The following is an 11987-nucleotide window of genomic DNA, read 5'->3' on the forward strand; positions in this document are numbered from 1 at the left end:
AGGCTTGGGGGAGGGTGTGCGGCCTGAGGGCCAGCAGGGCGTGGGTGGAGGATGGTGCCTCACATGTATGTGGAACTGACCCCAGGGCGTTTGGTGGAAAAACAGGGGCAATTGACATTTTTGTGGCCAAAGTGTTGTTTTGCTGTTAGTGTTTTGGAGCCTAAACAGTTTCTGGGGTTGACCTGGTGTCTCTCCTGCTAATAACATGACTTTGGAGCAAATGCTGAGTGTTACTCTTAAGTACCAGGTGGGGGCCTCTCGGGATCGGGGAGGGGAGTGTGTGAGGCTCCCTGTGATTTACACAAATTCCTAAAAGTAGAAATTTTAGAATTTTGTTTTTAGGAAGATAAAAACGGAGTTCTTAGGTTTAGAGATGATATTTAGACACTGAATTTTCTTGGATAAAAACTTCAGGATATATTATTTACTGTTTGTTTTGCTATCGATGGATATTTTTTCTGTTTTTTTAAAGCTGTGTTTTAAATATTGATACTTTTTTCCCTCTTCTTGAAAAAAGTGGATTCATGGGTTATAGGATCCACCATTAAAATGATTTTTTTTTACTGTCTAGAAACTCCAATTAAAGCAACTCTTTGAGTATTTCCTTATAAGGACCTGTAACTTCTCTAACAGGCACCCAATAAATATTTGTTGAATTAAAATATTGAAATGACTAAATCTGAAAGTTAAAGCAATTTTCTTTTTCATTCTGGCCGTAGATTGCTTATAGAATTCTATGATTCACCGGACCCAGAAAGAAGAAACAAATTTCCTGGAGAAAGTGTTAATTCTAAGCTAAGTCTCAAGAAGACCTTACCATCATTCTTGATCTTAAGTGGTTTGACTGCTGGTTTGCTTATGACTGAGGCCGGAAGGAAACTGTATGTGAAAACCTGGATTTATGGAACCTTGATTGGCTGCTTGTGGGTTAGTATTAAAGCATAAACGAGTAGCTGTCTCCAGGCGGTGGGATGCGCTATGCTGTTTATTGTTCGTGGCTCCACGTTACATCCGATTGCTCCTGAATTTAATAAGAAGTGTAAATAAAGCCTTGTTGATTGAACATTGGATAAAATAGAATTTCTGACTAAAGCCAATATTCAGTTGGTCTTGGGCAAACATACACAGTTTTACAACTTTAGTCCAGAAGCTGTTGGAAAGGGAAAAGGTAAATAGAGTTTATATTATTCTTGGCATTTCCTATGAACTAATGTCAACTGCAGAATATTGATAGGATTGTATATTTGTTGTGTTAATCAAATAGTGGCATTCATGAACATTAATTTGCAATGTATTTTACTATATTCATTTTCAATTTTTTTTAAGACTTGACTGGGCCAACTCTTATCACTAAAGTACTTAGTGTTTTGCAACTGTGAAATATTTTGCCTTTTGTTTAATTTCTCCAAGTCAATGAAAGAAATTGTAATTAAGAATCAAGAAGGGCACAAGGAAAGGGCCGGGGAATGTTGATGGGAGAAGCTCTGTGTTAGCGCAGGCTTTTATTGTATTGTGTTGTGTTGTGTTAGCTGATTTCACTTGATATTTGCAAAATAGTATTTCTAATATTTACTGAAACAGCTTCATTTGCACACCCTGTACTCTATACAAAAGAATAATGTAAAAAAAAAAAGTAAAATTGTGATCCAGATTCATTGTAGCAGAACTTTAAATTGCTCAGCTTTTTGAAGATTTAGGCTAAGCTCCTAGAACTTCATGACATTTGTGCCATAAGTACTTGAAAACCTTAAGATTTCCTGTTATTTTTTATGTCGAAATAATCAGTGTGAACCTTTGTTAGACCTGAGTCCACAGTATCTAAGATGGTGGGAGCTCTCAGACACCTGACTAGACTTACTAGCACGTGCCTTTTGCCTGTTACCCTTGGGTTCAGTGAAATGTCTAATCCAAAAATCATGTTTTTGTGTCATCATGGTCGGTTTCCGTTCTACTCGAGTTCCTTTCCTCCAGATCATCAGCAGAGGTGCTGCCCACAGCGGACACGGGGCCTCACCGGAAGCACTGTGTCCTGACGCAGGTCTCACCCGGAAGTGCTGTGTCCTGACGCAGGCTTCAACCGTTTAAGCTCTTGTGAGCCAGCCCACTGTCCGCGGCAAAGGCATTTTGTGTTGTTTTACGTCAAGAAGTTGCCTTCCTCAAGCCGGTAAATACAGACTTAATCCATCAGGACAGAGTGAATTTGTTTAGTTCCCATTAGTGTTAATGGGGCCGCGTAATTCATCAGAGTCACCTGAAAAGAGTGGTGTTTCAGGATCCACGTCACACAATTTTCAGTCCTGGAACAACTAACCCTCAAGAAGAGGACCTTTTAAAGTGTGGAACTTTTATGTTACAGTTCAAGCTCAATGGCCTATTAGTCCCTTAAGATACCCATTTCTGCTTCCGAGTAATGGGTTTTTGCTGTAAAATTGTATCAGTGCCCCAGATGAAAACACCTCTTAAATCATGATAAACAAAATAGAAATAATAAGAGAAATTTTGTCTGGTTTTCCAGAACCAGAGTAAGTTATTTCAAGAAACCCCTCTTAAGAGTTGGGTAGTATGAACTGGTTTGTGCATAGTTTAGTATGTGTATGTATATACACACATTAGTATGTAATGTGTGTGTGTACACACAGTCCCACAGGATACCATTGGCCTCACTATAAATGAAGGTGCAGGTAAAACTTTTGTTCTTACACCACATTGCAGTTTTCTCTTACCCTCTAAAGCGCAATTGTGTCAATGCCATGTCTTTGTTAAATACTCTTTTTAACAGTCCTAAAGTTAGGAACTATTTCTAATTAGATCACAATAAATTAAGTTGTGTAACTTATTTTGAATGTCATGGATATGCTCTAAATTTTAAGAAGCAATACCACTGGAATTATGTTGACTATAACTGATTTGAAGAAGGCCAAGTGAGCTGCACAAGATCACTTGGACAGCATGTTTCTTATAACTACCATTATATTCTTCTCACAAAAGGTCTATAAAATGTTTAAAATTTTTTTGTATCAAAATATTTTGAAAATTAGAAGCTTCTTTCTAACATGTATTGATATGACTTGAATTATTATTTTCTGAAATTAAGAACTCTATATACCAGTAAATAATTTCACATAATATCATTTAAGGTTTTGTTTATATTATTGTTGACTTATGGCTTAGACTTGTTTTTTCTTTAAAAGACTGCAGTCAATGTGCATGCTTTTATCTTTTTCACAAAAGGGTGTGTTTGGATGAAAGTAAAAGAGATAATAAAATCTTTCACTGTCTGTGATGTCTGTGCTATTTAACATTTTGTGACCCAAAAATTCACCAACAGTCTCTCTCTACATAAAATAGGCCCCATGGCTGGCCCTGCATTAAGGACATTAAAATCTTCAAAATTGTGACACAGTGTGTTAATTTGGTTATATAAGGTCATCCATATATTTTATAAGATTTATGAATGAATGTTAGTAGCTCAGTTGTGTCTGACTCTTTTCGGCCCCATGGACTGTAGCCCGCCAGGCTGCTCTGTCCTTGGGATTCTTCAGGCAAGAATAGTGGAGTAGGTTGCCATTCCCTTCTCCAAGGGATGTTCCGGACGCAGGCAGATTCTTTCCTGTCTGAACCACCAAGATGTATGGAGATTCTTAATTGCTTGACAATTTTGTAATTACTAAGATACCACACTGAAAAGTGTCAGATGCTTAAAATTAGCCAGGTTGGTGAGTCAAGAACGAATCCGACTGATCCTTACATCACACATACTGGTGACTTCTTTCATCTGTATCATTTCCATGTAATTTTTTTTTTCCATTTAGAGTGGTACAATTCTTCTTTATATCCAGATTCAGTTCAGTTCAATTGCTCAGTCGTGTCCAACTCTTTTCAACCCCACGGACTGCAGTACACCAGGCCTCCCTGTCCCATCACCAGGACATACTCAAACTCATGTCCATCGAGTTGGTGATGCCATCCAACTGTCTCATCCTCTGTCGTCCCCTTCTCCTCCCTCCTTCAATCTTTCCCAGCATCAGGGTCTTTTCAAATGAGTCAGCTCTTCGCATCAGGTGGCCAAAATATTGGAGTTTCAGCTTCAACATCAGTCCTTCCAATGAACACCTAGGACTGATCTCCTTTAGGGTGGACTGGTTGGATCTCCTTGCAGTGCTTAGCTTTCTTTATAGTGCAACTCTCACATCCATGCATGACCACTGGAAAGACCATAGCCTTGATTAGACGGACCTTTGATTTCAAAGAAATATCCAGTTACATAAATTTTATTGTTTCTTTCATAATGTTATATGGTTTATACTTACCTTCACTGAATAAGTCCATATCAGTAAAATGATCTGAATAAATTGACCACTAAAACTAAGAAATGTATAACCTTTGCCCATGAAGCATAGGTGCAAAGTAACTGCCAGATGTATAGCAGACTCACATTTGAGAAAATGGAGAAATGTCTATCCTGGGATTTCATGTGTACAATTGCAAATGTATACAGTAAAAAATAAGATTTGTTCTTCAAGTGTTGACTTGAGGAAGAGGTTTTCTTGGCACGTATTCCAGATACCACCTTGTAGTAACTTACATATCTTTGCTTATAAGTAGGAATTTGAAGGAGGGACAATCTCTGTTATGAGTTACACCTACTTTTAAACTAAAGATTGGCTAACTTGGAATGTTGTGTTACGATTTAGTATAACTGTCTTTATAAACACAGTAACTGAACCTAACACCTTACATAGGTAAAATCTCCATTGACTGAATCTAAAACTTTTTATTCAGATGTTTTGGTGTGCCATTTGGCAATCACTTATCTGTGTCAGTTTAGAGTAGTTACAATGTCACATTAGCCCCAAGATTTCACTGATGTGTTTTCAAATTTATGGATAATTAAGTAAATTCATTGCTTCTACTAACTGGGGAGACATTCTGGGACTATTTATACCTGAGGTCAAAGAGTCAGTTCAGTGACTCAGTCATGTCCGACTCTGTGACCCCATGAATGGCAGCACACCAGGCTTCCCTGTCCATCACCAACTCCCGGAGCTTGCTCAAACTCATGTCCATTGAATCGGTGATGCCATCCAACCATCTCATCCTTTGTCATCCTCTTTTCCTTCTGCCTTCAAAGTCTTCCTCAGCATTGAGGTATTTTTCAATGAGTCAGTTCTTCCCATCAGATGGCCAACATATTGGAGCTTCAGTTTCAGCATCACTCCTTCCAATGAATATTCAGGACTGATTTCCTTTAGGATGGACTGGTTGCATCTCCTTGCAGTCCAAGAGACTCTTAAGGGTCTTCTCCAACACCACAATCAAAAGCATCAATTCTTCATAGCTCAGCTTTCTTTATGGTCCAACTCACATCCATACATGACCATTGGAAAAACCACAGCTTTGACTAGACAGACCTTTGTAGGCAAAGTAGTGTCTGCTTTTTTAATACACTGTCTAGGTTGGTCATAGCTTTTCGTCCAAGGAGCAAGTGTCTTTTAATTTCATGGCTGCAGTCACCATCTGCAGTGATTTTGGAGCCCAAGAAAATAAAGTCTGACACTGTTTCCACTATTTCCCATGATGTGTTGGGACTGGACGCCATGATCTTAGTTTTCTGAATATTGAGTTTTAAGCCAGCTTTTTTCACTCTCCTGTTTCACTTTTATCAAGAGGTTCTTCAGTTCCTCTTTGCTTTCTGCCATAAGGATGGTGTTATCTGCATATCTGAGGTTATTGGTATTTCTCCCAGCAATCTTGATTCCAGCTTGTGCTTCATCCAGCCCAGCATTTTGCATGACGTACTCTGCATATAGCTCAAATAAGCAGGGTGGCAATACACAGCCTTGATGTACTCCTTTCCCAATTTGGAACCAGTTTGCTTTTCCATGTCTGGTTCTAACTTGCTTCTTGACCTGCATACAGATTTCTCAGGAAGCAGGTAAGGTGGTATGGTATTCCCATTTCTTGAAGAATTTTCCACAATTTGTTGTGATCCACACAGTCAAAGGCTTTGGTGTAGTCAATAAACCAGAAGTAGATGTCTTTCAGGAACTCTCTTGCTTTTTCTGTGATCCAGTGGATGTTGGCAATTTGATCTCTGGTTCCTCTGCCTTTTCTAAATCCACCTTGAACATCTGGAAGTTCTCGGTTTGTGTATTATTGAAACCTAGCTTGGAGAATTTTGAGCATTACTTTGCTAGCATGTGAGATGAGTGCAATTGTGCGGTAGTTTGAGCATTCTTTGACATTGCCTTTGGGACTGGAATGAAAACAGAGATTCTTGGTTATTATCCTGAGTGGGGGGCGGGGGAGGGGGAGGGGAAGGGAGGAGCCTGTTTTTCAAAAAGTCACCCTAAATAGAAAGCTCAATAACTTTCTACTGTGTTGAAGAAAATCTGATTTGTGCAGCAAACTCTCAATAAATGTTTACTGATGGTGGGGAGACAGCTCAGTTATTCATCCATATTAATGATGATTCATGATTTTATCTGTGACTATGTAAGAAAGACATGTTCTGCAACTTTATTTTTATAAATCTTTATATCTGAAAAAAGAATGCTTATTTACTAAGAGTCTTGTCTCCTTATAGTATGTTCAGAATAAATTCTGACTTACATTCTTGGGTTTATTGATGCTTCATTAGTTCAACCAAAAAAGGGAAACTATAAATCTCAAAAATTAGTTACCTGGCAATATGCATGGGTGCATGCTAAGTAGCTTTAGTTGTGTCTGGCTGTGTGACCCTGTGGACTGTGACCCGCCATGTTCCTCTGTCCATGGGATACTCCAGTCAAGAATACTGGAGCGGTTGCCATGCCCTCCTCTAGGGGAGCTTCCCAACCCAGGGACCGAGCTAGTGTCTCTTTTGTCTCCTCCGTTGGCAGATGGGTTCTTTACCACTAGCACCACCTGCGAAGCCCCTCCTGGCAATATATGTGATGACAAAGGCTGTGTTTGCAGATAGTTATTTCATACATATGTGATAGGTAGGTATGTTGCATTGACAGATATAATGATAGAGTATTATATGTTACTTTTGAAGCTCATTTTCCTTTGGTTCTTCTCGAGACGTGCTTACTGTCTGGTGGGGCAGTGTGCTACTCCAGGGGCGTGATCTCTCATCTGATCCCCATAGCAGGTCCCATATGGCGGGAAACTAACTGTTCGCTGTCGAGAGTAAGCAGGCAGCAAGTGGACTGCCAGCTTTTGGCTCGCAGTTTCTCCACTTGACATTTGACCTTGAGCAAGTAAAAATGGTCATGTCATTTTTCCAGTGGTCATGAATGGATGTGAGTTGGACTGTGAAGAAAGCTGAGCACTGAAGAATTGATGCTTTTGAATTGTAGTGTTGGAGAAGACCCTTGAGAGTCCCTTGGATTCCAAGGAGAGCCAACCAGTTCATTCTGAAGGAGATCAGTCCTGAGTGTTCATTGGAAGGACTGATGCTGAGGCTGAAACTCCAATACTTTGGCCACCTGATGCAAAGAGTTGACTCATTGGAAAAGACTCTGATGCTGGGAGGGATTGGGGGCAGGAGGAGAAGGGGATGACAGAGGGTGAGATGGTTGGATGGAATCACCAACTCGATGGACATGAGTTTGGGTGAACTCCGGGAGTTGGTGATGGACAGGGAGGTCTGGCGTGCTGCGATTCATGGGGTCGGACTCTTCGCAAAGAGTCTGACACGACTGAGCAGCTGAACTGAACTGAAGTTAAAATGTAAAGTTTCTGTGACCCAATTTTTTTTAATCTGTTAAACAGTCATAATAATCGTGTTTACCTCAAAGGCTGGCTGAGGTCTCAGTAAGTCAGTGCATCTGAAATATTGTATGCAGCACATGGAATGTAGCAGTACTAAATACGTCTGGTTCTTCAAATCCTCCTCCTACCCCTGGTTCTACAGGTGAGGAGATTCAGAGTTCAAATAAAGTAAACGAAAGTCACTTAACTAATACTTCTGACAGAGAAAAGCACTCCTGCTTAATGAGGATGTAACACAGTATTTCAGACTTTGTAAGTGCCTTTAAAAAGTGGATGATCATTACTCTGACTATAGTTATTTAAAGATTACAGTGGTTTTTTAAATCTAGATAAAAGAATGTAGAGATTACAAAAGGGAAGATTCTCCATCTTTCATAAAAATCTGATCTTTCCAAACTGACCCCACATTCGTCCTAAAGGCTGAGGAGTGTCTGTCCCCTCAGACTTGCAGCACAGACTCCTTCTGAGGTCGGCGAAGGTGGTGTGTAACAGCAACCTCAAAGGGCTTTCTGTGCAGTGCCATGTACGCGTGCACGTGTGTGTGTGTGTGTGTATGTGCTCGGTTACTCAGGCATGCCCGCCTCTGCACATTGACTGACTGTAGCCGGCCAGGCTCCTCTGTCTGTGGTATTCTCCAGGCAGGAATCCTGCAGTGGGTTGTCATTTCCTCCCCCAGAGGATCTTCCCCACCCAGGGATCGAGCCTGGGTCTCCTGCATTGGCAGGTGGCTTGTTAACCGTCTGAGCCACCGCCACGGGAGCCCCAAACTACCCTGTATACTGTATCTATGTATATGTCCATAAGTGGTTCTGCTTTACACTAGAACTAGCAACTTTCTTGTTTGAAGTTTTTTGGTATGCTGTTCTAATTTGGCATGTGACAAGGATAAACTTGATATTGTGAAATGAAATAAAGTATATTTTAAAGGATCAAGGCAACAATTTATTCCTTTCTTCTGCTGCTGCTGCTAAGTCGCCCCAGTCGTGTCTGACTCTGTGCGACCCCATAGAGGGCAGCCCACCAGGCTCCCCCGTCCCTGGGATTCTCCAGGCAAGAACATTGGAGTGGGTTGCCATTTCCTTCTCCAATGCATGAAAGTGAAAAGTGAAAGTGAAGTCGCTCAGTCGTGCCCGGCTCTAGGCGACCCCATGGACTGGAGCCTACCAGGCTCCTCCATCCATGGGATTTTCCAGGCAAGAGTACTGGAGTGGGGTGCCATTGCCTTCTCCGATTCCTTTCTTCATGTGTGCTAATACCTTTATCCTTTTTTTTTTTTTTTTCCTTTTTGCCTCTGTATTCCTTCCCCATCTGTTTTTAGAAGTTGAATAAAGGTCAGAAGTAAACCATACAGAGCACCCTCCCCTGGCCCTTTTCTCGGGGACCTCCAGGCCGAGCTTGTCTGACACTCTTACTCCCACACCCACGCTGGTGTCTGCTGGCTCTGGTGTCAAGTCTGTCGCTTTGTTCCCTGACACATTTTATTTCTAACTGCTGGCCCGGCTCTAACATGCATGTGTGTCTGGCATTGGCTTCTGGTGGGCAGACTGGTCTACAGGATGACAGGTCGGTTGGGGCTTGTGGGTCCTGAGATTCCATCCCAGTTCCCGGCATACTAGGCACCCAGCATGTTTATTTACCTCATTCGATAGAGACAGTGAAACTGAAAGGAGCTCAGTCGTGTCTGGCTCTTTGCGACCCCATGGAATTCTGCCAGGCTCCTCAGTCCATGGAGTTCTCCAGGCAAGAATACCGGAGTGGGTAGCTATTCCATTCCATGCAATTCTCCAGGCAAGAATACTGGAGTGGGTAGCTATTCCCTTCTCCAGGGGATCTTCCCAACCCCAGGGACTGAACCCAGGTCTCACACATTGCAGGTGGATTCTTTACCATCAGAGCCACCTGAGAAGCCCAAGAAAACTAGAGTGGAGTTTTCCAAGGGAAACTGAGTTCCTTCTCAGGGGAACTTCCCGACCCAGGGATCGAATCAGAGTCTCCTGCATTGCAGGTGGATTCTTTACCAACTGAGCTACCAGAGAAGCCGATTTAATTCAGATGACCATTATATCTACTACTGTGGTCAAGAATCCCTTATAAGAAGTGGACTAGTGCTCACAGTCCACAAAAGAGTCTGAAATGCAGTACTTGGGTGTAATCTCCAAAATGATAGAATAATCTCTGTTCGTTTCCAAGGCAAAGCATTCAATATCACAGTAATCCAAGTCTATGCCCCAGCCACTAATTCCAAAGAAGCTAAAGTTGAATGGTTCTATGAGGACCTACAAGACCTTCTAGAATTAACACTAAAAAACGATGTCCTTTTCATCACTGGGGACTGGAATGCAAAAGTAGGAACTTAGATACCTGGGGTAACAACAGGCAAGTTTGGCCTTGGAGTACAAAAGGAAGCAGAGCAAAGGCTAACAGTTTTGTCAAGAGAACACACTGGTCATAGCAAACACCCTCTTCCAACAACGCAAAAGAAGACTCTACACTTGGAAATCACCAGATGGTCAATATCAAAATCACGTTAATTATTTTGTTTGCAGTCAAAGATGGAGAAGCTCTCTAAAGTCTGCAAAAACAAGACCGGGAGCAGACTGTGTCTCAGGTCATGAACTCCTTATTGCCAAATTCAGAATTAAATTGAAGAAAATAGGGAAAATCACTAGACCATTCAGGTATAGCCTAAATCAAATCCCTTATGACTATACAGTGGAGGTGACAGATAGATTCAAAGGATTAGATCTGATAGAGTGCCTGAAGAACTAAGGATGGAGGTTCATGACATTGTACAGGAGGCAGTGATTAAGACCATCCCCAACAAAAAGAAATGCAAAAAGGCGAAATGGTTGTCTGAGGAGGACTTACAAATAGCTGAGAAAATAAGAGAAGTGAAAAGGAAAGGAGAAAAGGAAAGATATACCTATTTGAATACAGAGTTCCAGAGAAGAGCAAGGAGAGATAAGAAAGCCTTCCTCAGTGATCAGTGCAAAGAAATAGAGGAAAACAATAGAATGGGAAAGACTAGAGATCTCTTCAAGAAAATTAGAGATACCAAGGGAACATTTCATGCAAAGATGGGCACAATAAAGGACAGAAATGGTATGGACCGAACAGAAGCAGAAGATATTAAGAAGAGGTGGCAAGAATACACAGAAGAACTATACAAAAAAGATCTTGACCCAGATAACCATGATGGTGTGATGACTCACCAGGAGTCAGACATCCTAGAGTGCAAAGTCAAGTGGCCCTTAGGAAGCATCACTACGAACAAACCTAGTGGAGGTGATGGAATCCCAGCTCAGTTATTTCAAGTCCTAAAGATGATGCTGTGAAAGTGCTGCACTCAATATGCCAGCAAATTTGGAAAACTCAGCAGTGGCCACAAGACTGGAAAAGGTCTGTTTTCATTCCAATCCCAAAGAAATGCCAAAGAATGTTCAAACTACCGCATAATTGCACTCATCTCACATGCTAGCAAAGTAATGCTCAAAATTCTCCAAGCCAAGCTTCAATAGTACGTGAACCAAGAACTTTTAGATGTTCAAGCTGGATTCAAAAAAGGCCACAGGAAACAGATCAAATTGTCAACATCCGGTGGATCACAGAAAAAGCAAGAGAGTTCCAGAGAAACATCTGCTTTATTGGCTACACCAAAGCCTTTGATTGCATGGATCATAACAAACTGTGGAAAATTCTTAAAGAGATGGGAATACCAAACCACCTTACCTGCCTCCTGAGAAATCTATATGCAGATCAAGAAGCAACAGTTAGAACCGGACATGGAACAACGGACTGGTTGCAAATTGGGAAAGGAGTACATCAAGGCTGTATATTGCCACACTGCTTATTTAACTTCTATGCAGAGTACCTCATGCAAAATGCTAGGCTGGGTGAAGCACAACCTGGAATCAAGATTGCTGAGAGAAATATCAATAACCTCAGATATGCAGATGACACCATCCTTATGGCAGAAAGCAAAGAGGAACTGAAAAACCTCTTGATGAAAGAGGAGAGTGAAAAAAAGCTGGCCTGAAACTCAATATTCAAAAAACTAAGATCATGGCATTCAGTCCCATGACTCCATGGCAAATAGATGGGGAAACAATGGAAACAGTGACAGACTTTATTTTCTTGGGCTCCAAAATCACTGCAGATGGTGACTGCAGCCATGAAATTAAAAGATGTTTGCTCCTTGGAAGAAAAGCTATGACCAACCTAGACAGTGT

At 41.3% G+C, this 11987-nt stretch overlaps 1 protein-coding gene across 1 annotated transcript in view; it reads left to right on the forward strand.

Annotated features, from left to right (window-relative positions):
- AGPAT5 (1-acylglycerol-3-phosphate O-acyltransferase 5) overlaps positions 1–3278 on the forward strand; it is a 47542-nt gene extending 44264 nt beyond the window's left edge. Inside the window, exon 8 of the mRNA XM_086379745.1 lies at positions 720–3278. Within this exon, the coding sequence (XP_086235871.1) occupies positions 720–945 (226 nt within the window). The 3' untranslated portion in view covers positions 946–3278. The remainder of the gene's footprint in view (positions 1–719) is intronic.
- Positions 3279–11987: the final 8709 nt, after the last annotated feature.

The sequence above is a fragment of the Bos grunniens genome, chromosome 27 (genome assembly GCF_055505025.1).
Source record: "Bos grunniens cultivar Pamir isolate PY7600 chromosome 27, Bosgru_T2T1.0, whole genome shotgun sequence".
Classification (NCBI taxonomy): domain Eukaryota; kingdom Metazoa; phylum Chordata; class Mammalia; order Artiodactyla; family Bovidae; genus Bos; species Bos grunniens.